A 26396-nucleotide genomic window follows, 5' to 3' on the forward strand; every position below is an offset into this window, starting at 1 on the left:
CTCACCACTGGCATCTGTTACATGATGATCCTACTCTAAAAAAGTACATCCATAACAAACCTGAAATTGTGTTCAGATGTGCTACATCACTCCGTGACAGAATGACGAATAAGCCACTATGTTCCTGCTTGGACAGGCGACACACAGACAAAAACAAAGGGGATTTACAGATGTGGACATTGTTTAGTCAATGAATACTTACTGGCTCGGGGTTTATCCTTCCAAATGGGGAGTCATTTTTTCTGCATTTTGTGGCAGACTGTGGTACCCAAGACATAGTCTATCTAATGTTATGTATATGTGTGGCCTTTTATGTTGGGAAGACTATGCGTCAATTTAGGCAGAGACTAAACAATTCTTATTCAGCAAATATGGTAAAATGCTTACCCCGATGAGCAGACGTCTTGATCTATATCGTAAATTCAATACTTCCATGGTCTCCTTTCTGGTCATGGAGGTTTTCCCCCAGGATCCTTGGGGAGGAGACTGGGATAGGAAAATATTACAAAAGGAAACACTCTGGATAAAGCGACTCAACGCTACCTATCCACCTTGAATCAGTGAGGCACGTTCATATAACCCCTTTCTATGATTTATGCTAGTTCTGTCCTAATATACAATAAATTAATTATATAATTCTTGATTCTAAGTCCTTTTAACGTAAAAACCCTAAATAAGAGCTTAGGCATGTCCTATTACGTCTGTCATCTGGGGTGAAGCAATTTTTGGTATAAAACCATTTTTTAGGTTTACAGGGCCAATGCCAAGCTTTTGTGAGCTGTGCAATTTTTATTATTTTTAATATGTCACATCTTTGTTTTCATCCATCCAGTTCACTAAGGAGAACTAAGACACACAGGTGGGTACAGAGGCGTGCACCAGCAACTCGCATACATGTATCAGGCATGGGGGAGATGCAGGTGATAAAGTAAAAATCAAGTCCCATTGATTCAACATTTTATCCATGGCGTGCATGTGGCAGAGGCCTCTAGCCATCTATCCCATATCTTATGATACAGTTTCAGGCAACCCCTATTGATATAGATAACTTTCTTATAAGGTAAAGTGGCATTGATGTCAGCCATCCAGGCAATAAGAGTAGGAGCGTAGGGTTGGATCCACGTACAGGCTAGCACTAAAGAGGGATTCATGAAGAAACCTGACCATGTATTTATACATATCCTCATCAGGGAAAATCCCCAAGAGGCGAATCTTGGGGTCTAGGGAAATCTGGGAGCCCATCTGGTCGTGTAGGAATTGGACCATCTGTGCCCAAAAACCCTGGATACGAGGGAAATGCCAAAGGAGGTGACCGAAGGTGCCAGGAGACAAAAGGCACTTAGGACATGTGGGGGATCTAGTCGGGTCGAACCTGACCATTTTCAGCGGGATGTGGTACGCTCTGTGGGTGATATACACTTGGGTAAGCCTATCGGAGAGCTTTGGCGATACCTGGGTACAGGTCTCTAGGGCGTCACTCCAGTCAGCCTCATCGAAGTCCCCAACATCCTCCACCCAAGGAGCCCTGATACCATATGCCAGGTCAGCCACAGTAGTAGTTTGCAACATATGTAGTAGGGAGATGAGTCTCTGTTGGTCCTGTCCCCTGACCACATCCAGGATATCAATTGAGGGCAGTTGAGGAGGGCGGTTGGCAAATTGCATGCAAAACGCATGTCTAACCTGGAAGTAAGGGAAAAGCATAGAGTCGGGAAGTTGACATTCTTCCTGGAGGCGGGCAAATGATTAAATGTTACCAATGAGTAACAGATGAGAAAGCATATATATATATTCCCTTCACCATCCATGCCCCCGGATTGGGAAGATGGAGAAGCTCAGGCAGATGCCTATAAAATCAGAGGGGGTCATAGAGCGAAATACTGGGCTATCGGTTCTAGAGAGCGCCAGGTCCTAGACCTTGCTGTGATGGAACAGGAGGCCACCACAGTCTAAAGATGCAGGGGAGTCACCCACTCCCTGCAAAATTTTACAAAACCGGTGTGGGAGCTGAGCAGCCGACAGGCAGCACACCAGCAACAAATATCTGTGTCGATCTTGCTTATCTATGTGAATAAAGTGCGACAATTGAGCCGCGAGGTAGTAGGCTGCAAAATCTGGGACAGCCAAACCACCCAGCTTACTAGGTTTTTGAGTGTCTCCATGCCAGTTTGTGCCTTCTTGTGCCCCAGCTTATCGAGCACCATGAAATACCTGTAGGGAACATAGACAGGGGAATGCCATAGTATATAGAGAATTTTGGGTAGGAGGATCATTTTGATCAAGCTCACTCTGCCCATAACCCCCAAGGGCAATCGTGCCCATGATTGTGTTCTGATTTTAACTAGATCATAGAGTGGTTCAATATTAAGGGGGATGTAATCTGATACGGAGCGGAAAATATGTACCCCCAGGTGTTTGAAGGAAGCGACGCAAGAGAGTGGGAGTGCGGCCTGGTCAGCAGATGGAGGAAAGACCTCTATGGGAAGGATCTGGGACTTGTCCCAATTAACCGTAAGTCCTGAGAATTTGCTGAATTGCGCAATGAGCCGTAGGGCCGCGAGCAAGAAAGGACCAGAGTCGACTAAGTAAAGAATCATGTCATCAGCGTAAAGGCCTAGCCACTCCTTACAAGCTCCACAGCGCAGGCCGTGTGGGGTGGCTCCTCATGGCTATCGCCAACAGTTCCACTGCGAGAGCATATAAGATAAGTGAGATAGGACATCCCTGCCGCGTCCCCCGGGAAAGGGGAAATGGCCTGGTGGTCAAGCCATTGGCCACCACCCTGGCCTGCAGTTGATAATACAGGATGGTGAGCCACTTGACAAAGTTAGGCCCGAAACCAAACCTGCGCAGGCAGTGCCAAAGATATTGCCACTCCATGGAGTCAAACGCCTTGGCTGCATCTAACGTCACTAGCACTCTGGTCCTTTAGATTATTAGACCTTGTAAACTTCCAGGCCAATAGAGTATCATTTATCAGTATGTTCTCTTAACATGTAGGCAATTCTTTGCTGTATGATTAACCTTTTTGTCCATCCTTGAAAGCAATGATTTACCAACTAGCTATGGTTAAGGTGAGACCTCGACCACTTTTCCTTTTTCCTCTCTTACTATCCTTCTATTTCACCCCCTCTCTCCCCCCCCCCTCCTTTTTTTTTTTTTCGTTTCCCTATATTCCCCCCTCACTGGCTGTATGTAGACAGAGAAGTTAGGGTCTACCTAGCTGCAACATCTTCTTTCAGAGAAGCCGTTCCTTTTTGTCTTTCCTGATGGTCCCAAGAAAGTGACATCCTTCTTTCTCTTCTACCATTACTAGGTGGCCCAAGTCACTCATCTCCAGGGCTTATGCCCTCAAGGAAGGTGTTCCTTACTTCCCTATCAGGGCCCATCATTATATCTATTGGTGTTTCTTTTCAGCATCCGACATCTGTTTTGCAGGTGTGCAAGGCCATCACCCTGGTCTTCTTTCATACTTTCCTAAAAGGTTTACCCGGTGGCTCCCCAGGCCTCTATTTGTGTGAGCTTCAGCTGCAAGACGCTTGAAGCTGTCATTTGAGTGTTTTTAGTTGAGTCTTTTGGTGGACTGCTTGCTACTTTTTGCTTTATCCCCCCCCCCCTCCTCAATGCTTTGCTTGGCGAGGTCCCATGGTCTATGAATAAAAGTCCTGTAGTGTACGACTCAGATAATGGGGAATTTTGACTTGCTGGAATAGTCCATAGTTTAGGGTACAGTTTAGGACACAGGTCCCTCTCCTATGTCCTCTGTTGCTCCATATTGCTTGCTACAAAATTGGAGTCTGAGTGGGTGGGGTTATTGGGAAGCACTGGGGACTTCCTCAGCAAACCTTTTGCAGGTGTCCTTTCACCTTAAGGTAGCAGCATAAAACACACAGCTTATCAATACAATTTCTGTGACCTGTATTATACTTGAGAAATTAAATTTACAGTGAACTCACCATTCCTATTTTCTTAGTTTAACATTATAGAACAAGATTAGAAAATCCGTCTGGTTTTATTGGCTGTCTGTTTTCCCATTTAGGGAGATTTACTCTCTACAGTTGTGTTAAAAATGAATAGCAATGTGTTTACAAAAGTTAAAGGTCAAAATCCTTATAATAGCATTTATTTCAATACATTCAAATACATTGAGACCACTGCACAGTCTATTCCAAATCGAAACCTAAAGAAAAATGTTTCAAATTTATTACATTACAAAAAGTGAAGAAAAAGGAATATTAGCCTTTTCCAAACAATAGCAGTGTCTGCATTTTTCTTTACAAACTCACATTTACTGTATAAACTAATAAAAGCTTGAAGATATAGCTCCTGTAAATCACTAAACTGATATTTAGTTGTATAATCACGGTTTCTGATAGCTGCTTCACATGCGCATTGCATGGAGTCGACCAACTACTGGCACCTGTGAACAGGTATTCCAGCCCAGGACAATTGCACTACATTCCACAATTCTTCTGCATGTCTTGGTTTTACCTCAGAACCAGCATTTTTTTTTGTCACCCCACAGGTTTTCTATTGGATTAAGGTCTAGGAATTGGGCTGGCCACGCCATAACGTTAATCTTGTTGGTCTGGAACCAAGACGCTCTAGTGTATTAGAGGGCGTTGTCCTGTTGAAACACCCATTTCAGGGGCATTTCCTCTTCAGCATAGAGCAGCATGACCTCTTAAAGTATATTGATGTATTCAAACTGATTCATGATCCCTGGTATGTGATAAATAGGCCCAACACCATTGTATAAGAAACATCCCCATACCATGATGCTTGCGCCACCATGCCTCACTGTCTTCAGTGTACTGTGGCTTGAATTCAGTGTTTGGGAGTCATCTGACAAACTGTGTGCAGCCCCTAGACCCAAAAAGAACAATCTAGCTTTCATCAGTCCACAAAATGGTGCATCATCTCTCTTTAGGCCGGTCAGTGTGTTCTTTGGCAAATTGTTACCGCTTCAGCACATGTAATTTTATCACCAAAGGGACTTTGCGGGGGATTGTTGCTGATAGTGTGGCTTTTTCAAGTTTTTACTGTACTCGCAGGTAACTTTAGACCTCCTTTAATCACCCTGAAGCCAATCATTGTCTGAGTCTTTGCCATTTTGCCTATTCTTCGATCCATTCAAATGGTAGTTTTCAGGGGTGGGGGGGTTCCACGCCTTTCTGGCTTTGCTTGCCATTTTAAAACATGAGATCATTTTTAGCTGAGCAGCCGATCAGTGTCTGCACTACTTTTTTGCATGTTTTCCCCTCTCCAATCAACTTTTTAATCAAAGTACACTGTTCTTTTGAACAAGGTCTGTCTGCAACGACCCATTTCTCTGTCGCTCATTGACAGACGTAGTCCTCTTTGATTCTCATCAATAGGGTTATGCTGCCCTCTACAGGAGTAGGACTAGGCAGAAAGAAAAATGTTCTGGCTCCACCTTAGGGGCAGTCCCAGAGGGTATATCCTCTCTCTCTCTCTGCTACAGGATGTTAGTTTTTTTCTGTCTAGTCAGGAGTAAGGACCTAAGTTCCTTGCTGGGATCTTTTGGTCCTGGCAAGATTTTTTTTAGAAAAAAAAAATATATATTTTTTTTTTTTTTAGGTAGTTTCTCCAGTTTTTTTCCTGTGAGATCTTCAAGCAAATTACGCCGGATCTGGGCGACGGGCTGGATGTTGAGATCCAGTGGTCACCCTAGCCGGCCTACGAGCGCGCGCAGACCATAGCATCACGCTTGGTCGGCCGCGACACATTCAAGTAAGTATGCAGGACCGGGCGACGGGCTGGATGTTGAGATCCAGTGGTCACCTCGGTTCAGCCTACGAGCGCGTGCAGACCATAGCTCCGCGCTGGGTCGGCCGCGACATAGTCCCATTGGAGGGACTGACCTTGCGAGTTAAACGTCTCGCTTGGACGCCAGGAACCAGAGAGTCAAGGCGTCCGGATTGGTCGACAGCCCCCCACTTCGGTGGAGAGGGTACTGTGAAGAGAGGGTGCCTGTCAGTCCGGTATGGTGAGTAAATGTTTCCCTTTCCTCCCTGTGAGGCGTTTTGGGATACGGGCCCCTCTATGCATGGTCGGATCCTTTCTGACACTAAAGTCCCCCTTGTAACCTATGATAAGTTCACATATCCTCAGTGATAATGTGCTCGGTTTGGGCAGCGGACTTGGTTTGGGCAGCGGACTTGGTTTGGGAGCTAACATTTTAAACCAGCAGGCTTGGTTTGCAAACTGACTTCAGTACTATAGCATACATAGGAGGTAGAGCCTACCTTGACTGTAGTGGATCGTCAGACTCCCGCAGGCCGACAGGCCGCCATTAGCTTGGAGCATGTAGGCTGCTGTGCTGAGAATGCTACATCGGCAGTCCGCCGCCATCTTGCTGTAGACCAGGTCCACACAAGCCGCCCGCAGATCACGCCGGCCGCCATTTTTTTGGAGCCTATTGTCTCCTGCATGGGGGCGGCCATGTTTGAGGTGCCCAGCTAATCTTGAGGAGCAGCTGGGAACGCCGGAAGGCGTACACGGGGCCGAGCCACTTCCTTTTACCCGGGAAACCTAGCACAGGACTTCCCAGTCTGCACAAGACAAACGCTGACTGCAGTTGATAGGAAAACTCTGCATCGGGTGGTGAGCCTTTGGGGTCTCTCTCTCTCTCTGTGGGGGTCAAAAAGCAGGTACACTGGGGGGCGCTATTGCGCTGGTGGGATACAGATAAAAAAAAAAAAAAAGTTTTATTTTTTAAAAAAAATTTCTGGCAAGTATCCTGGATTAACATGGACCCGGCCACACGTGTATCTCCACCTGATCCCCTCAAGGTGGCTGCAGGACCCTCCAGCACCCCGCTTACTATTGAGCCATTGTCAGCAGTTATGGAAACCTTTGTATCCCGGGTGGAAGTGGCTTGTCAGGGACAGGGCGCAAGGAAGCGACCCCCGCCTACCCCCATTTCATCTGAAACTTCAGATTCAGAGTCTGAGCCTATTCCTGCAGTTGCAGGTACCTCATCTGGGATTTGTGTCTCGGGTACTGTCTCTTCAGACAGTGAGGAGGATGTTTCGGCATCAGCCATAGCCCGAGAGGAAGCGTTGGTAAACGCACTAATTGTATCTGTCCGAGAAACCTTAAGATTACAGGTTACACCGTCGGAAGTAGCTGAGACTGAAATTCCCTTTGGTACTAAAAAACGCACCAAAATGGCGAAAGTATTTCCATTGCCCAAATGTTTCGGTAATCCGATCAAGGAAGAATGGAGTCAGCCAAAACGCACCCCTGCTATTTCCAAACGCATTATTAGGCGTTATCCGTTTGAGGAAGCCCTCCTTAAGAAATGGACAGTACCACCGGTGGTGGATTCACCAATTTCTAGATTAAATAAAGCTACGGTCATTCCATTGGAAGACGCTCCGTCTTTTAAGGATCCGGTGGATCGCAAGATAGAAGCTATGTCTCGCGCCATTTTTTCCTTGATTGGATCAGCTTTCAGACCAATAATTACTATTGGGCTGGTTTCGCAAACTGTAACTGAATGGACCAAGTGGTTACGCCGGGACTTAGAAGATGTCCCTCAGGCGGTATCAGATTTGTTGGAACAGATGATACAAGGGTTACAGTTTGTTTGTGACGCAGCGTTAGACGCCACTCCATTGTTGGCGCGAGCATCAGTTTCAGCAGTGGTCCTCAGGCGTACACTGTGGCTAAAATGTTGGTCAGCTGACCAAGGTTCCAAAAAAGCATTGGCTAATCTCCCTTTTCTAGGAGAGCGTCTATTCGGAGCCAACTTAGATGAGATCATCAAGGATCTCACTGGTGGAAAGAGCACTTTTTTACCACAAAGTACTAAGGGTAAAGGACCTCGTCAAAGACGGGGGCCTTCTTTCTCCGCTCATAAGACATTTTTTCGTCCCACGGGTGAAAAAACAAAGTCCTCCAAAGCTCCTTTGGGAGGTTTCAGGGGACGCTGGTCGGGCAAGCAAAAGTCCGATTCTTCCAGACCTGAAGATAAGACTACTAAAGCCTGAAGGTGCGCCCCCACCCATAACTGGGGTGGGGGGACGTCTTTGCCGGTTCCCGGATCCATGGCTTTCCAGAATCCCGGACAAATGGGTTTGCGAAGTCATAAGGTCAGGGTACAAGATCGAGTTTCGATCTCTTCCACCGGTGCGATTCCTACCTTCCAATATCCGACTATCCCCGGATCGCCTAGTAGCTTTGCGGGGGGCGGTCACGGATTTACTGCAACAAGGAGTGGTGGTCCACGTTCCTTGGGCAGAACGTTTTCAAGGTTTTTATTCAAACCTATTTACAATACCCAGGAAAGAGGGCAAGGTGCGTCCAATTCTGGACTTAAGGGCACTTAATTCTTTTGTCAACATAAGAAAATTCAGGATGGAGTCCATTCGCACAGTAGCGGCCTCCCTGCATCTGGGATTTCCTAGCGTCCATAGACATCAAGGATGTCTATCTTCACATTCCCATTTACGCAGGACATCAGCGGTTTCTACGTTTCTCCGTAGAAGAGAACCATTATCAGTTTGCGGCGTTACCTTTCGGTCTCGCCACGGCTCCTCGGGTCTTCGCGAAGGTGTTGGCCCCAATGTTGGCACTGCTGCGTCAACGAGGCATATCGATTCTAGGTTACCTAGACGATCTTCTGCTTCATGCAGAGTCTCCGCAGACCCTGTTACAAAACCTAGAGATTACTATGATCTCTTTACAGGAATTCGGGTGGCTGGTGAACCGGCAAAAGTCATTTCTGGTCCCCACCAGGAGGCTCGAATATCTGGGTCTAATTCTAGACAAATCCAGGGCAAGAGTATTTCTTCCGGCAGGGAAACTCCGGAGGATTCAATCAGCAATTCAGTTGTTACTATCCAACAGCTGGCCTTCTCTTCGGACTTGCATGAGGGTTCTGGGGTTGATGGTGGCTTCCTTCGAAGCAGTACCATTTGCCCAGTCCCATACCCGAATTCTTCAGGAAGAGATTCTTCTCAAATGGAATCGGAATCCGGAATCCCTGGACAATCTGATCTGATTGAGCGAACAGACCAGGGAGTCTCTGGTCTGGTGGCTTCGATCTCCGATGCTCAGCCAGGGGAAGTCATTTCTGCCAATATATTGGACGATTGTGACCACGGATGCCAGTCTATCCGGATGAGGAGGAATTCTCGGTTGATTATCCGCCCAGGGACTTTGGTCCCCGGAAGAATCCAGGTTACCGATAAATGTATTGGAACTGAGAGCGATCAGACTTTGTTTGATTCACTGGACCGAGCAACTCCAGGGCAGCCCGGTTCGGATCCAGTCGGACAACGCCACGGCCGTGGCTTATGTCAATCGCCAAGGGGGCACCAAGAGTGTCCGGGCGGCCAGGGAAGTGGCTTGCATTCTTCGCTGGGCGGAACGGTTTGTTCCAGCTCTCTCCGCGGTGTTCATTCCGGGGGTGGAGAATTGGCAGGCAGATTATCTCAGCCGTCAGATTCTGGATCAGGGGGAGTGGTCCCTCCATCCAGAAGTTTTCCACCAATTGTGCCTACGTTGTGGCACCCCGGATGTGGATCTGTTGGCATCTCGATTCAACAGGAAAGTGCGGAGATTTGTGGCTCGCTCCTGCGATCCTCTAGCAGAGACCGCAGACGCACTGGTCGCCCCGTGGGGGCAATACCAGCTGATGTATGCCTTCCCTCCTCTCAGGTTACTGCCAAGACTTCTTCGCAGGATAGAGGGGGAAGGAATTACAGTAATCCTGGTAGCTCCAGACTGGCCTCGTCGAGCCTGGTACGCCGACTTGGTCAGACTGGTTGCGGACGTCCCGTGGCGACTTCCTCTCAGGGAAGACCTACTGTCTCAGGGACCGATCTTCCATCCTGCTTTACGATCGCTGGCTTTAACGGCCTGGCTATTGAGACCCAGGTGCTGAAGGACAAGGGATTGTCAGCTTCAGTTATTCCTACTCTAGTTAAAGCAAGGAAAGCGACTTCCAGAAAGATTTATCATCGCACATGGAAGTCCTACATTGCATGGTGTGAACCCCTGGGGTTCCACCCACGTTCCTATTCGGTTAATCGAATATTGGCTTTTCTGCAACAAGGAGTTGAGCAGAAACTGGCCTTGAGCACTATCAAGGGTCAGGTTTCAGCATTAGCTATCTTTTTTCAGAAACCTTTTGGCTACTCATTCCTTGGTGCGGAATTTCATCCAGGGGGTGCGACATCTGGCTCCGCCAATGCGCGCACCTTTACCACCCTGGGATCTTAATCTAGTATTGTCGGTTCTTCAGAAACCTCCCTTTGAAGATATTAGGGAGATTCCTTTACCTACGTTGTCCCAGAAGGTGGCCTTCTTGGTGGCTATCACTTCTGCACGCAGGGTGTCAGAACTGGCTGCATTATCTTGTCGTTCCCCATATCTGGTGGTTCATAGAGATAAGGTGGTTCTACGTCCGAATCCATCCTTCCTACATAAAGTGGTTTCAGAATTTCATCTGAATGAGGAAATTGTATTACCTTCCCTGTGTCCTAAGCCCAGCCATCATCGGGAGTTTGCTTTACACTCCTTGGATGTGGTTCGGGCGATCAGGGTATACTTGAAAACGACGGACTCGTTTCGCAAGACGGATTCACTTTTTGTGGTCCCGGATGGGCCCAAAAAGGGGTTGCCTGCATCTGCCGTGACTATTTCCAAATGGATCAGACAGACGGTGGTACAGGCTTATTCTATTAAGGGTCGGGAGCCCCTGTTCCCTGTTAAGGCGCATTCCGCTCGGGCGCTTAGTGCGTCATGGGCCTTTCGCCATCAGGCGTCAGTGGTCCAGGTGTGCAAGGCGGCTACCTGGTCGTCGGTGTATACCTTTACAAAACATTATAAAGTTGATGTAATGGCATCGTCTGATGCCTCGTTTGGCCGCAAGGTTTTGCAGGCCGCAATTTGAGGAGACCGGTGGTCTACCTCGAGGGTTTTTTTCCGTTGGAATTTTATTTGAGTCTCATCCCTTTTTTGTCTGAGCCTTTAAACTTCTAGTTGGCACCGGTTGGGCCTTCTAGATTGGATTTTGATTTCTGTCAATCCCACCCCTCATTTGTGGCACTGCTTTGGGACGTCCCTATTGATGAGAATCAAAGAGGACTACGTCTGTCAATGAGCGACAGAGAAAATTGGATTTTTGTAAGATCTTTCCGTAAAATCCTTTTCTCTTAGCTCATTGACAGACGTAGTACCCGCCCCTCTATCATTGAGTTGGGTTGGGTTAAATTCTCTGACACTGCTTTGTGACATAACTAACATCCTGTAGGAGAGAGAGAGAGGATATACCCTCTGGGACTGCCCCTAAGGTGGAGCCAGAACGTTTTTCTTTCTGCCTAGTCCTACTCCTGTAGAGGGCAGCATAACCCTATTGATGAGAATCAAAGGGGACTACGTCTGTCAATGAGCTAAGAGAAAAGGATTTTACGGTAAGATCTTACAAAAATCCAATTTTTACTCAGATTTTCATAGAGAAATGCACTATACCCAGTATGTACAACATTTGCTGCCTTCGTCCTGAATTGAAGGCCACCTGTTTGACACCTGTTTTTTCAGACTGAATGACCTCATTAATTGAACTTCACATTGCTATTATTTTGAACAAGCCCCTTTCAATTATTGATTCAATTATACAGAATCAGCAGCATACATGTCATGACTGTTGGGTCTGTTTGTTTTCTATTACCCTACTACACCTACTAGTTAATTATTTGCTATGTAGAAATATAATTTATACCAAAAACAGTAATTGATCTTGTTAGTGATCTTTTACTGCTGTTATTTTAAACACAAATCCCAGAACAATATTAGAGGTTGAAGTGTCCAATGAGAACACTAGTTATGGTTACTGCCAGGGATTTCCTTCACTTTTGGAATGGTTTCCTCTCATTTTCTGTTGCAGCTATGGCATAGGAAGGGAAGAAAAAAACCTGACAAAAAGAAAAACCCTCCCTTGCTATATCCAAAATGGAAAAACAATTGCCTTCAGTTCTACTTTAAATGTTCTCCCTTCCTAATTCCATTTTTATTGAAAACATTTGACAAATGCTTGTATCTCTAGTATTTTAAAATAAAATGAGTATACCTGAAAAACCAGCACATTTTTAATTTAACCTCTTCATGTCTAAGCTTTTTTTCTGACATTTGTTGCTTACAAGTTAAAATCTGTTTATTTGCTAGAAAATTACTCAGAACCCCCCAAACATTCTGTATGTATATGTATGTGTGTATATATATGTATGTATGTATGTATGTGTGTGTGTGTGTGTATGTATGTATGTATGTACATATATATATATATATATATATATATATATATATATATATATATATATATATATATATATATATATACATATAATGTGTGTATATTTTAGCAGAGATCCTAGAGTATAAAATGGCAATTGTTGCAATATTTTGTTGCACGGTATTTGCGCAGCGGTCTTTTAAATGCAATTTTTTGATTAAAAATACACTTTTATAAATCAAAAAAGTACAAAACAGTAAAGTTAGCCCAATTTTCTGGTATAATGTGAAAGATGATACGCCAAGTAAATAGATACCTAACGTGTCTTGCTTTAAAATTGCGCACACCTGTGGAATGGCGACATACTACGGTACCTCAATCTCCATAGGCGACGCTTTAAAACATTTTAACGGATAGCTTTTGGGAGTTAGAGAGGAGTACTAGAATTATTGCTCTTGCTCAAACGATCGTGGTGATACCTCACGTGTGGTTTGAACACGGTTTACATATGTGGGCGTGACTTACGTATGCGTTCACTTCTGCACGCGAGCACCGAGGGACAGGGCGCTTTAACTTTAATTTTTTTTTAACTCTCCTTTTTACATTTTTTTTATTTTATTTATTTTTTATCACTTTTATTGCTGTCACAAGGAATATAAACATCCCTTGTAACAGGTGTTCCTTATGAAGGGATCAAAACACCCCAAATCCCTCCTCTGCACTTAAAAAGCATTCAAAACACCAAGTTTGGCTGTTTTTGAATACTGTATTTATTTATTTATTTTTTTTTTAAATCTGGTGCCTTTAAGGCTCCAGTAACCAGAAGTGATGTCATGACATCGCTTCCAGGGTTCTACATCGGAGACCCGATCAAAGCCGAATCTGGCTTTGTTTGGGTTTGCGGCCAGCCGGCGGACGTGTCGGCTGGTCACTCGGGTCTCCCGGTAGAAATGGAGACTTGGGCAGGTTGCGGAAGGCGTGGTTTTCGACGTAACGCGTATGGGGGAGGAGCCGGCACACGCTGTAGCACCCACTATTGCTGTCCATGCCCGCACTGGCTGAGTGCCAGTTCATGTGAGGTTTTTTATTGTATTTTTTACCCCAATAAACCAGTTGCTACAAAGAGCATTAGATTGCTGTGTTTATTTTACATATGCATCCTCACGTGACGGTGAAGAGATGAGTATGATGAGGTGACCATCCTATCCCCTTTACTGTGTCGTTTGGCACTGCGGGCCTGGCCGTTATACCCTACCTGAAGCACCTTTTTCCAGAGGGAGGACAGGAGGAAGTTGCCTATCCCTTACTATATAGCACCTGTGTGTGCAAAAGCGGGTTTGGCTCATTATAATTTGAGCCAAACCAGGAGGTGAGCGGCCATCGTTACTATTGATGCACCAAGTCACTTTATAATATTTACGCACCAGCACCTGGTCACTGGATATCAGCACAGCACGGAAGAAATTATTGATTTATCTATTTATGGACTTTGCACTATATTTTTCCCACTTGTGTATGCTAATGTTTTATCAATAGATATTATTGGCACAAGCACTTTACTAGCACGAGCACTTTACTATGTTAATCATTCATTAAGTTATATTTTATTGATCACTGAAATTCATTTTATTACCTGGATTTTTTTTATCACATTTTTTAAGAGTACATGCACTTTTGATTGTGATATATATTCATACATTCACAAAAGTTTTAGCCCCAGTGCTTGCATTGTTACGCCAACGGGGGTAGGTACTGGGCTACTTGGACGACCTCCTTCTGCGAGCTGTGGCTTCTACTGCTCTGGTGAAAACCCTGGATATTACCATATAAACTCTGAGGGAGTGCGGGTGGATTCTGAATTTTCATAAGTCTGCTCTGGTTCCGTCCACAAGGCTGGACTGACCTCTGGTTCCGTTCCATCCACAAGGCTGGACTATCTGGGTCAGACTCTGGACTCAGCCTTAGCCAGAGTACTCCTTCATCTGGACAAACTCCAGAAACTGCAGGCTGCGATTCATCTCCAGCAGATGATCATCCCTCCGGACTGGCAAGTGGGTGCTGGGCCTGATGGTGTCTACCTTTTTTGAGGCGGTTCTGTTTGCACAGTTCAATATGAGGTCCCTGCAAAGGGAGATTCTGGCCAAATGGGAAAAGACTCTGGGCAGTCGGATCCGGCTGAGCCAGGGAACAAAATAGTCCCTGATATGGTGGCTTCATTTCCCAGCAATTCGGCTGAGCAAATCCTTCCTTCCCTTGTATTAGACAATGGTCACCAAGAATGCCAGCCTGTCCTGTCCAGCAGGCAGATTACCTCAGTTGACAGGCGTTGGACCAAAGGGAGTGATCTGTCATCCAGAGGCATTTCATCAGTTGTGTCTCTGGTGGGGCATTCCCGAGGTGGATCTCTTGCCATCTTGGCTCAACAGAAAGGTGCAGAGGTTTGTGGCTCAGTCACAGGATCCTCTGGCGGAAGCCACAGATGCGCTGGTGACCCAGTGGGGTCAGTATCGTCTAATTTTACGCCTTTCCTCTTCTAAAGCTTCTGCTGAGACTTCTACGCAGGATCGAGGCAGAAGGAATTGCAGTCATCTTAGGCCAGTGACTTAGCGACTGGGCTTGGTACGCCGATCTAGTACTGCTGCTCGCCGATGTTCCTTGGATGCTTCCTCTCAGGGAGGATCTGCTGTCCCAAGGACCAATCTTCTATCCCGCTTTAAAGTCGCTGTCCTTGACCGCTTGACTGTTGAACGCTGGGTGCTGATGAATAGAGGTTTGTCTGAGTCGGTGGTTCAACACTGTTAAAAGCTAGGAAATCTACTTCTAGGAAGATCTACCATCGTACGTATAAAGCGTACATTGCGTGGTGTTAGTCTCTTGGGGTTCATCCTCATTCTTTTTCGGTGGCTCTGATCTTGACCTCCCTTCAAGGGGTGATTGAGCAGAAACTGGCCTTGAGTACTATCAAAGGCCAGGTGTCGTCCTTAGTGGTCTTCCTTCATTCTCCCTTGGCCACACACTCCCTGGTGTGTACTTTTCTTCAGGAAGTTTGGCACTTGGTTCTTCCAGTGCTGACTCCCTTACCACCTTGGGACCTCAATTTGGTGCTCTCAGTCCTCCAGAAGCCCCCTTTTAGAGAATCTTCGGGAGATTCCCTTGCTTTCACTCTCCCAGAAGGTGGCCTTTTTGGTGGCTATCACCTCTGCACGCAGGGTGTCGGAATTGGCAGCGTTATCCTGTCGTTCACCTTACTTGGTGGTTCACAGAGATGAGGTGGTTCTTCATCCCTGTCCGTCGTTCCTTCCAAAGGTTGTGTCTGATTTGCATTTGAATGAAGATATTGTGTTGCGTTCCCTATGCCCCAGGCCAAAACATCTGCAGGATATTGCTTTGCATGCCTAGGATGTGGTCCAGTGATTAGGGTGTTCGTGGCAGATATGAAGTCTTTTAGGAAATCTGACTCACTATTTGTGCTCACGGATGAGCCTCGGAAAGGGTTGTCCGCTTCCTCTGTGACCATTTCCAGATGGATCAGACAGACGGTGGTTCAGGCCTATTCCATCAAGGGTCAGGTTCCTCCTTTCCCTGTCAAGGCGCACTGTACTCGGGCGCACAGTGCCTCCTGGGCCTTCCGTCATCAGGCATCAGTGATGCTGGTCATCGGCGCACACTTTCACAAAGTTCTCTAAAGATGATGTGTTGGCATCTGCGGATGCTTCCTTTAGCCGCAAGATTTTGCAGGCTGCTGTTAGAGGACCTGGTCCTCTTTGAGGATGTGTTTTTTTCAGGTGGGCTACAGTTGGTTTGGTTGAGCTTCTGTTTACCTGGTTAGCTAAAGTTTGCCCTTGGGAATTTTATTTTTCGCAGTTTCCAACCCCTCATGTTTAACACTGCTTTGGGACATCCCAATGGTTATGAAGATCTAGAGCTGTGTCCATCAATGAACGAAAGAGAAAATGGGATTTTTCACCTACAATAAAATCCATTTCTCTGATGTTCATTGATGGACACAGCACCCACCCCTCTGTGGAGTTGTAATTCTTCTAACACTGCGTGTAACAAAACTGAGTACCTATAGCAGAGAGAGGGAGTATACTCCCTGAGACTGCCCATAGGCGTAGTCAGACTTTTTTTCTGCCTAGTGTCCTACTCCTGTAGGGGGCACTATAACTCTGGTTATGAGGATCAAGAGCTGTGTCCATCAATGAACATCAGAGAAATAGATTTTACAGTAAGTCAAAAATCCAATTTTTCTTTGAGTCCACAACATTGGCCTCTGCTGAATTAACAGAATCCTGCAGTTTCTTAGGTGATTTTTGTATGCTGTGACTTGGTTAATTTATTACTGTCCCCTAAGAGAGAAATGTTGGCAGGCTTTGCCTCTCCTGGGGGGACTGGAAGACTTTACAAGTGTGTTCCATTCATAAAGAATGTTTTTTATTGTGGCTTTTTTGAGTTCCAAAGTCTTAAAAACTGCTTTGTAGTTCTTTCCAGACTGATAGCTATCAACAGATTTATATGAGCCTGCTGCCTGGGCAGCTTTCATTCAGATGACGGATGGTGTGGATTATATTGAGCTGGGCTGGCTGTAGTCAAGCCTGGCCATGTTCAGTTGTCTGGCTCTAATAATCTCCAATTTGGTCTTATTTTAACTAGGGGACAGTAAAGTTTTCACCTTAATATGTTTAGCATATAATCTGAATGAACAGTAATAAGTTATACAGTTGTGTTCAAAATAATAGCAGTCCAACATTGCTAACCAGATCAGTAACTGTTTTTGGCATAAATTATATTTCTACATGGCAAATAATTTACTAGTAGGTGTAGTAGAGTAATACAAAAACCAACAGATCCAACATGCTGCTGACTCTGTGTAATTGAATCATAAAGGTGTACGTTTATGAAAGGGTGAATTTTTTTCTCTGTTCGCTTCTCTGCAGTTCTCCGGGGAAAATTATCTCCTCTGGCACGCTTTTTATGAAGCGGAGAACTTCAGTTCTCCCAGGGTGATCAGAGGAGAAGTGTTTCCTCGGCGAACGGCCGAGAACCCTATACAAGTGAATGGGGCGCCTGTAATCTCGTGAGACAAAGCGAGATTACCGTACTATGAAAATCACTGGCGCTCTTTTAATAAGCAGTGATAAATTATCACTGCTGAATACACGATCCCCACTAATGTTAATAAATAGTCCCCTTGCATAAATAAATATAAATATAAATATAAATATATATATATATATATATATATATATACACTGAATACACACACGCATACATTATATATATATATATATATATATATATATATATATATATATATATATATATATATATATATATATACAAATTAAATATAATAAATATGGCAGGGGGACCATGATTACTGTGTTGGGGGGTCTGAACGAGGAAGAAGAATGTCAATAATCTTCCTTCTTCCCCCTCAGTTCTCCCCCGATTTGGTCTTCACTCCCCGATTAACAAGCTCCGGGCTGGTGAATCCAGGAGTGTGAATTCTGGCCCTGATCACCAGTGAAGTGCGGAGATCGCAGCTTCATAACCTGGCCATTTCTGTGTCGGGCAATGACAGATTCCCGTGTGAAGAGATGATCAGCGGAGAACATGTTCTTCCCCGATCATCTCTGTTTCATAAACTGATCGGAAATGAGCTGTGATCAGCAGGATCACTGCTCATCTCCGTTTCATAAAAGGACACCTTAATTAAAAGGGGCATGTTCAAAATAATAGCAGTGTGGAGTTCAATCAGTGAGGTCATTCAGTCTAAAAAAACAGGTGGCACTTATTTAAGGACAAAGGCAGCAACCGTTGTACATGCTGGGTATAGTGCATTTCTCTCTGAAAATCTGAGTAAAATGGGTCGTTCCAGACACTGTTCAAAAGAACAACGTGCTTTGATTAAAACATTTATTGGATAGGGGAAAGATATGGCAGAAATAAAAAGCTGTTTCTGAGGTAAAACCAAGAAATGCAGAGAAATTTTTGAATGTAGTGCAATCGTCCTAGGCTGGAATACTTGTTCACAGGTGCCAGAAGTTGGTTGACTCCATGCAACACAGATGTAAAGCAGTTCTCCGAAACTGGTTATACAACTATATATTCAGTGATTCACAGCAAAGTTATATCCAAGCATTTTTCAGTTTATACAGTAAGGCTTCTTTCACACGGTCCGCTCCGCTCCGATTACTGAACGGATGGAAAAATAGGGTTTCCATCCGTCCAGATTTCAGCACAGGATCGGATGCGGATGGCAGCGGGTGTCAGCGGAGGTCACCTCCGCTGACACCCGCTGCCCCATAGAGCTGCATGGAGGATCCGATCAGATCCGCCTAAAAAACTGACAGGCGGATCTGATCGGACCGCCCGTGTGAAAGAGCCCTTAATGTTTGTGTTTGTAAAGAAAAATCCAGACACTGCTATTTTTTTTTGAAAAAGCTTGAATACTCCTTTTTCTCCACTTTCTGTAAAGCAATACCAAATTTGAAACCTTTTTTTTTTTTTTTTTTTTTTTTGCGGTATAAAGCAGTCTCGTGACTTTTATCAATGTCTGGCAGAGCACTGGTTAAAGCTTGTAGGAGAAGTTTTCATTCACCTCTGACTGCCCTTTGAGGCTGCATGCCCCTGACAATCTGTCTGGACAGTGTTGATTGGCCCTGTGCCAATCACATGCACCCTCCCAAAAAACTTTCTAGCTATACACCCTAAACTGAGCATGTGCAGAGTGCCCCCAAGGCTATGTTCTATCAGGACATAGATTGGGGACTGTGGAAGAAGGGGAGTATCAGAGAAGATAGGATTAAACAGCCTTTTTACATATTGCACAGGATTAACCCATTAGGTTTCACATTGATTATAACAAGCACGCTTTACTGCATATAAAGGCTGATTTTAATGTTGTGAGTTTTTAACACTTTAAACCCTACTTACAAAATGGATCCCTGTTCCTAATTAAACTTTATTTTTTCTATAAGATGTGTAGACATCAACTCCATCTGTTCTTTTATATTTCCCTTCTTATCTCCTGCTTTTTCTACCTCTGCAAAGCCTTCTTCCTGTGTGTGTGTTTTTTTTTTTTTGGGCATCCTTTAAGACATTATAGTGTTCAAATCACTGTCGGAACTAGTATATAGCCATGGAGCTGATCCTTGTTTGTTTTGTATGGACTGGAATGCCTTCATCTTGCAACTCATGCTACCTATGTTTTTATGTGGTTTATGGAATAAATATCCGATTGTCTCATATTTGTATACTCTGTGTAATATATCTGGAAGTCTTTTATTGTACTGTACTTTTTTCCTGCTCTTTATTTTAAAGATAAAAACTTATATGTAAAAAAAAAACAAAAAAAAAACTGCCTAATGCTTTATTTTTTTTATAATAAACAGGTTAAACCAAGAACTCCGTGGCTGGGTCCACAGACATGAAGCTGAGAGAACAAAGACCAGGCGGACAATTAGTAGTACCCATAAAGCTCAAGCAATGCAGGTGAGAGTTTTTGTTTGAGGAATATTTATAAAGTGGTAAATGTAACATTGACCAAACATTCCATGTAGGTGAATTAGTCATTGCAAATTAAAGTGGACCTTCAGTCTGTTTCATGTTGGCTCTGTTTGAAAGGTCTCCCCCCATCTTTAGCACTTTCATGCGTACGGACCTAAGGGAACTGCTTCCAGCTGGCCAGGTCCTTACAGACGTAACATTCCCCCTTGTGTTTATAAGCTCATGCTCACTACAGTGATATATATTTTGAATCACAAATATTTGTGATTTTTTTTAACTCCACACATGTTAAGTTTTTATATTTAGTAGGAGTTTTGTAAAATTAGCTGTGTTTTTATCTGCAAATAGTGATTTTAGTGTATTTTTAGCAAAAATGTTGTTTTGATAAACATTTGTGCAAGTACCGTGTGGCCTCAAAAATCAGTAGCAACTCCTTTTTATTCTACAACTCATATGCTTTCAGAAAACATATGGTTTGGGCGGGGGGTCTTTCAGGAATTCTGAAAGCTGTAAGGGAGAAATGAAAAGCTTCCGATTTTTAGAGAAATTTGAATATGTACACTTTTGCCTCTGTTTTCACAATTTCACAAAAAGGTGCAATGTAAAAGTTACAAATATTTGTTATTTATTACCACAATACAGGTTAAGCTTTTATATTTAGTAGGCATTTTGTAAATTTGCTGTGTTTTTATCTGGTAATGATGTTAGTGTATTTTTGGCAAAATATTGTTTGGATAAACATCTGGGTAAATATCATGGGGCCTTAAAAATAAGTAGCACCTACTATTTATTCTACTGGTCCTGAGCTTTCAGAAAATATATGGCTTGGGCAAAAAAAAGCAAAGAACAAAAAGTAAAAATGGTCTGGCCAGCTGAGTTTAAAAGTGGAGCAAACAAAGGGCATGGCAGCGAAAAGGTTAATAGAATTGGAATAATACATATTTTTTCGCAAGTCATCTTCCAGGACAGCCCATGAGACCTAGCGCTTCTCCTACTAGGAGAGGAAACACGTCCTCTAGGCCCCCCCCCCCCCCCTTCAGTATTCGTGTTTCCTCCGGACGGGGTTAACATGTTCCTGGAACCTAATAAATAATAGATTGGCTCTGATCTATTATTTATTATTCATTTCATTGTGTATGTGGTGACACTACAGAGATTGGCAGTCGTTTTACCCTGATGTACTTAGGGATTTGGTTTATTTTACTTTTTACACCTGCTTTTATTGGTAGCGCAGTGGTTTTCCATACATCATGTTCTTGGAACCTGATTCTTTGGGTCTCCTGGACTGTCCTATGGAGAATTCGTAGAGGATCCTATACAGCCTTCTCCTGCCTATTCAGACCTGCAGTGTTTGTGGTGGCTGCTTGTCTCTTGTTCTGAGTGCCTGGGGAGGGCCTGGTGATGTCAAGAGAGCAGGAGGGATGGTCTCGGTCTGCCTTACATGGTTGGACACATCCTGGAATGGCAGCGTCCTCGCCGGCAGCGTGGCTGGCCCAGAAGAGGGGGAGGAGAGCGCATTTGCCATTTCCCACATGTAGGGCGGAAGGGACGGAGCTCCTGCGTTCCATGCTGGCCCAGAGGAAGTGGCGTAGTGTCCTTTCTGGTCACGATGACATCATCAGCGGGCGCTGGAGACAATGGTTCCAGTCTCCTTAAAGCGCGAACAGGGGATTGCCCTGTATCTATGTGTAGATTTTAACACCCAGCAGAGGCTGTGGAACACACAGAGCAGGATGGACTCCTCTGCAGCTGCTGCGCAGGCAGAGCACACAGGCTCTGACACCAGCGCCTCTCATGTAAGCCTGGAGACTCTTCCCTCTTGCATATCCTGTGGGGCTTTTTCTCCTCCCATCATAAGCTTTTTGGAGCTTGGTGAAGGAGCACCTTTCCTCTCTGCACTGGGGTGTATTTGGAGAACTGGATGCCCTGATACTCAAACTAGGTCTTCTCTTGTGTTCTGAATGCCGGCCAAGGTTCCAGACAAGGTCCAAGCGCAACCACCCAAGAGGAAATATGCAGTTTGCGGGGCAAAGCTAAGCTCCTTATGGAGTAAAGGGGTTTGTTGCACGTGAATAGACCGCTTAGTGAAAGATGACCCAGCTGTATCCTGTCAAAAGATGCTCACTTCAGTTAGAGATGAGCTTTTCTCTACCTTTTTAGTTCCTTCAAGACCCTGATTGACAAGATGCAGACTCCCACTGCACAGGAGGTCTGCTCCTATGTCATTCACCTAGGCAAATGATGTAGGATCCTTTAATCCTCTTGATGCCTGGGATATTTTCAATTGCCCTGAGATTTGGCTGTGAGGGGGGGGGATCTAGAGGAGGTCTACAGTGTGTTGAGGGGTGGAGACAGATGGAGGAGGTTAGAGACCACTACTGTATGACTGCACCACATATGCGCAAGGTCCCCACTGCTGCACCATGCAGGCGCAGCGCCCACTCTGCCGTACTGTGCATGCACGTGATCTGCCTGTGCATGCATGCCATCGGCAGAAGGGATGAAGAATTATTACCAGGAAGAGAAAGGATGATAGATATAACTGCCCACAGTTAGGATGGCCACGGTGGCATTACAGGGAGAATGCAGTTCAAGGCTACATTTTTCTATCGAAAAAATCAAATTACCCTCATTGTTACCAAAGAGAAAATCGAGAATAGAGGGGAAGGCTGTAATAAATAAAAAGGAAAAAAAAAATGAAACAGCAGACCACCTCCATTCACCGAGTGAGGAAGGGACTTTAAATGTGCCAGACAATGGGAAAAGAAACAAAAAGCTTAACTCCAAAAAATATATATTTAGTTTCAATAAAAAGAAGCCCTATCTTTTAAAAACCTGTCAAAAGACATATAAATAAAATGGAATTCCTTGGGGACTCGCAGGTCACCAGAATTAGTGTCTCCATTGTACCTTTTCCCCTCGATTACTTTTTTGGGGATAACCCAAAATTAGGGATTTTCGAGGCCCAGACAGCAATAAAAACTGACAAGTGTTGTAATCCCACTGCACGCTATCCAAAACGGAAAAAAAAAGTTTTGCCTTTAGATATATTTAAAGTTTATTTAGAAAAAATACTGCTCACATTTTATTTAAAAAAAAAATACTGCTTACATTTGGAGATGAAAGACCAACAAATACAGAGAAAACTGCACTGGCACATCCCATCGGCGTGCGTGATGTCATGAACCAAGCCCTGCCCAACCTATTTTGTCTCTACACAGACATTCAGGGAATGGGAGCTCAGTGTTGTAAACAGAGTTCCAAATAGTGAACTTTGTTTTTTTAATCCTTGCAAAGCACCACATAACAGACACATTACACAGTTAGGCACATATTTACCCCTTTTATAGTAAGAACTGCTAGAGAAACTTTAAATTTAAATATATTGATTTTATAATTTGAATAATACTTAATAATATAGTCCATTGTAAGCTGATACTGGTGCACAGAAGTACAAAAGTTAATGTACTCCAGTGGCCCAAAAGAGAAAAATGGCCAAAAGACTCCCAGCTCCTCTTGCCCAGGCCCAGTAACCACCCCTTTTTTTTTTTTTAAACTTTCTCCGAACTGATGTTTTCTCACTAGCCCTCATCTCGAGTTGATATTTCTCTTTCGTTCATTGACACACAGCTCCTGATCTTCATAACCATTGGGTTATACTGCCTCCTACAGGAGTAGGACACTAGAAAGAAAAAGAATATGGCTACGCCTTTGGGCAGTCCCAGGGGTAATACTCCCTCTCCCTGCTATAGGTACTCAGTTTTTTTTTTTCCTTCTGCCTAGTCAGAAGTAAGGACCTAGTTCCTTGCTGGGATCTCTGGTCCTGGCAAATTTTTTTAGATAGAAATGTTTTCTCCTGGTTTTTTTTGTTTCTTTGAGATCTACAATCAACCGCCAAACTGGGCGACGGGCTGGATAATCTAGATCCAGTGGTCACCCTAGTCTGGGTAGCCAGCGAGCGTGTGCACACCTCAGCTCCGTGCTAGCTCAGACATGACATAGCCCCACTGGACGGGGACTGGCCTGCGAGTTAAACGCCTCACGAGGTTACATACGACCGGGTCTCGGCCTGAGTCATAGCGTTCCTCCTGGCCGACAGCCCCCCTGTTATGATGGCGTTCTGTCTGGAGCGGTGCCTGCCTGGTTCCTGGTATGGGGAGCAGCTGCCCCCCCTCCCCTGGAGGGTTTTGGGGTGGACTTGGGCCCCTCCTTGGGACGTTTAGACCTCCGGGATCCCCCTCCTTCCTATCAGGCACCCTCCCTTTCATCTGTCCCCCATCTTACCCCCCCTCCACTTATGCTGGGGCTGTGTGGGTGGTCTGGTCCTCCTCCTGGGGAGGGGCAGGGTGCTGTGCTAGCGATGGGGGCCGGGAGGGGTGTGCCACGGGTGACCAGACTTATCTGCTGTGCGGAGGAGGGGTTGTACCTTGGGGGGTTCCCGCCTGGGTCTGTCCTTGAGGCCTAGGGATCCTTCCTGGGTCCCTGGAAGCCTTGTGGTGCTGCGTGGGGGTGCCATTTTGCTGTAGCCTGTGTTTTTCTATGCACGGCAGCCATGTTTGTGTAGTCCGGCGGCCATTTTGCGGTGGTTTGCCATTGAAAATAGCAGCGGCCATGACAGTGGAGGCCTGTGGGCAGCCATTTCAGCTGTGGGAGCCCCTTCTCATCCCTTTGGTGCTGACTCCTGGATCCTTTCATCTCTTAATGGCTGCGCGTGGAGTGCAGACTATCCTGGTGGCTGCAGGTGCCTGTTTTCTGCTGGGTGGTGGGTCTGGTGGGGTTCTGTCCCTCGCTACAGAGGATCGCTTAGTTTTTGTGCCTGGCGACCGAGTGGTGCTGCCAGCGCAGTAGGGGTTGACCCTTAGCAGTGTGTTACACTTTTTGTGGGGTCCCCCCTTGTGACTCATGGAGTCTTTGGATCACATCTCCCCACCTGACCCCTCTCTCAGGCTTCTGGGCCCTCCGAGTCCCAACCATCCATCGATGCACTCACAGCGGTCCTGGAGTCCTTTGTGTCCCAGGTGGAGGTGGTTTTCGGGCAACAGGCTAGCGAAAAGCGCCCCCCGCCTTCCCCTGCCTCATCTGTCTCATCAGATCCCGGATCTGATGCGGCCACCACAGATGTGGGTCACCCTGCTGGGTCTGCGGCCTCGCGCCCGATATTCTCAGCTAGTGAGGATGATTCCTCCACATCTGCAACCACGCATGAAAAGGCGCTGGTTGGCGCATTGATTGTATCCATGCCTGAGACCTTTAAAGATGGAGGCTGCAGCTGTGACGGAGGCACAGGTTTCCTTTTGTACTCACAAGCCATCCAGAACAGCAAAGGTGGTAACTTTCCCCGCCTACCAAAGCGTCCCCTTGGGGCTATTAAGATTTACTAGGCATTACCCCTATGAGAAGTCCCTTATTAAGAAGTGGACTGTTCCCCGCTGGTGGACCCTAGCGGAGGCTGTGGTCCGCAATGTGTACACTCTGGCTGGTTCGGCACGGAGGCCATTGCCCTGGTGTCGCAAACTCTGACCGAGTGGGCTAAGCCCTTATGCCGTGACCAAGAAGAACAGCTCCCCCCTGCTTTCCCTGAGCTGGTGGACCCAGCTGGTCCAGGGGCTGCAGTTTATCTGTGATGCCTCTTTGGATGCAGCTCCCCTAGTGACTCGGCTCTCTGTTTCGGTAGTGGTCCTTCGGCACGTCTTTTGGCTTAAATGCTGGTCTGCGGATCAGACTTATAAAAAGGCCTTTGACTAATCTCCCCTTTCAAGGGGATCGCGTATTTGGGGCTACCCTGGATGACATCATTAAAGGCCTCACAGGGGGAAAGAGGAATTTTCTTCCGCAGGCTACTAAGGGCAAGGAACCCTTTCATAGACATGGGCCCTCCTCCTCAGCTCCTCAGCACATAAGAAGTTTTTTCATCCCTTAGGATCGACTGACAAGGGCTCAAAGCCTTTCAGGGCCTCTTCCGGAGGATCCAAATGAACTTGGTCTGGCAAGTCAAGAGCAGGCTTATCCAGACCATGGACAAGGCTCCTTCAGCATGAAGGTGCGCCCCCCCCCCCACCCCTCGTATCATAACGTCTTTGTTGGTTTCCAGGTCCGTGGACTTCCCTGGTACAAGTGGGTCCACAGTCATTCGGTCTGGCTACAAGATTGTGTTTCACTCTTGTCCCCGAATCAAGGTTCCTCTCTTCCAACTTGTGCCTGTCCCTGGACCTTTTAGGGGTCTGTCTGGGGCTGTACAAGACCTGTTGCTTCAAGGGGTGATTGTCCCGGTTCCGACTTCGGAAGGTTTTCAGGGTTTTTACTCAAACCTGTTCAGTTCCCAGGAAGGAAGGCAAGGTGCATCCAAGCCTGGACCTCAAGGCACTGAACTGCTTTGTGCAGGTGCAGAAGTTCAGAATGGAGCCTATTTGCATGGTGGTGGCATCCCTGCTTCAGGGGGTTTTTTTTGCCTCTATCGACATCAAGGATGCTTACCTTCACATTCCAATATGTGCCGGTCACCAGCACTTCCTTCACTTTGCCATGGGAGAGGAACATTCTCAGTTTGTGGCTTAACCCTTTGGTCTCGCCTCTGTTCCTCGGGTCTTCACAAAAGTGTTAGCCCCGGTGTTAGCATCCC

At 45.6% G+C, this 26396-nt stretch overlaps 1 protein-coding gene across 1 annotated transcript in view; it reads left to right on the plus strand.

Annotated features, from left to right (window-relative positions):
• The window catches only part of ATF6 (activating transcription factor 6), a 222536-nt gene that overhangs the window by 127760 nt on the left and 68380 nt on the right, over positions 1 to 26396 (plus strand). The window contains exon 12 of the mRNA XM_082265424.1: positions 19663 to 19762. Within this exon, the coding sequence (XP_082121550.1) occupies positions 19663 to 19762 (100 nt within the window). The remainder of the gene's footprint in view (positions 1 to 19662; positions 19763 to 26396) is intronic.

Source organism: Pelophylax lessonae, assembly GCF_965119305.1.
Source record: "Pelophylax lessonae genome assembly, chromosome: 8".
Taxonomy (NCBI): domain Eukaryota; kingdom Metazoa; phylum Chordata; class Amphibia; order Anura; family Ranidae; genus Pelophylax; species Pelophylax lessonae.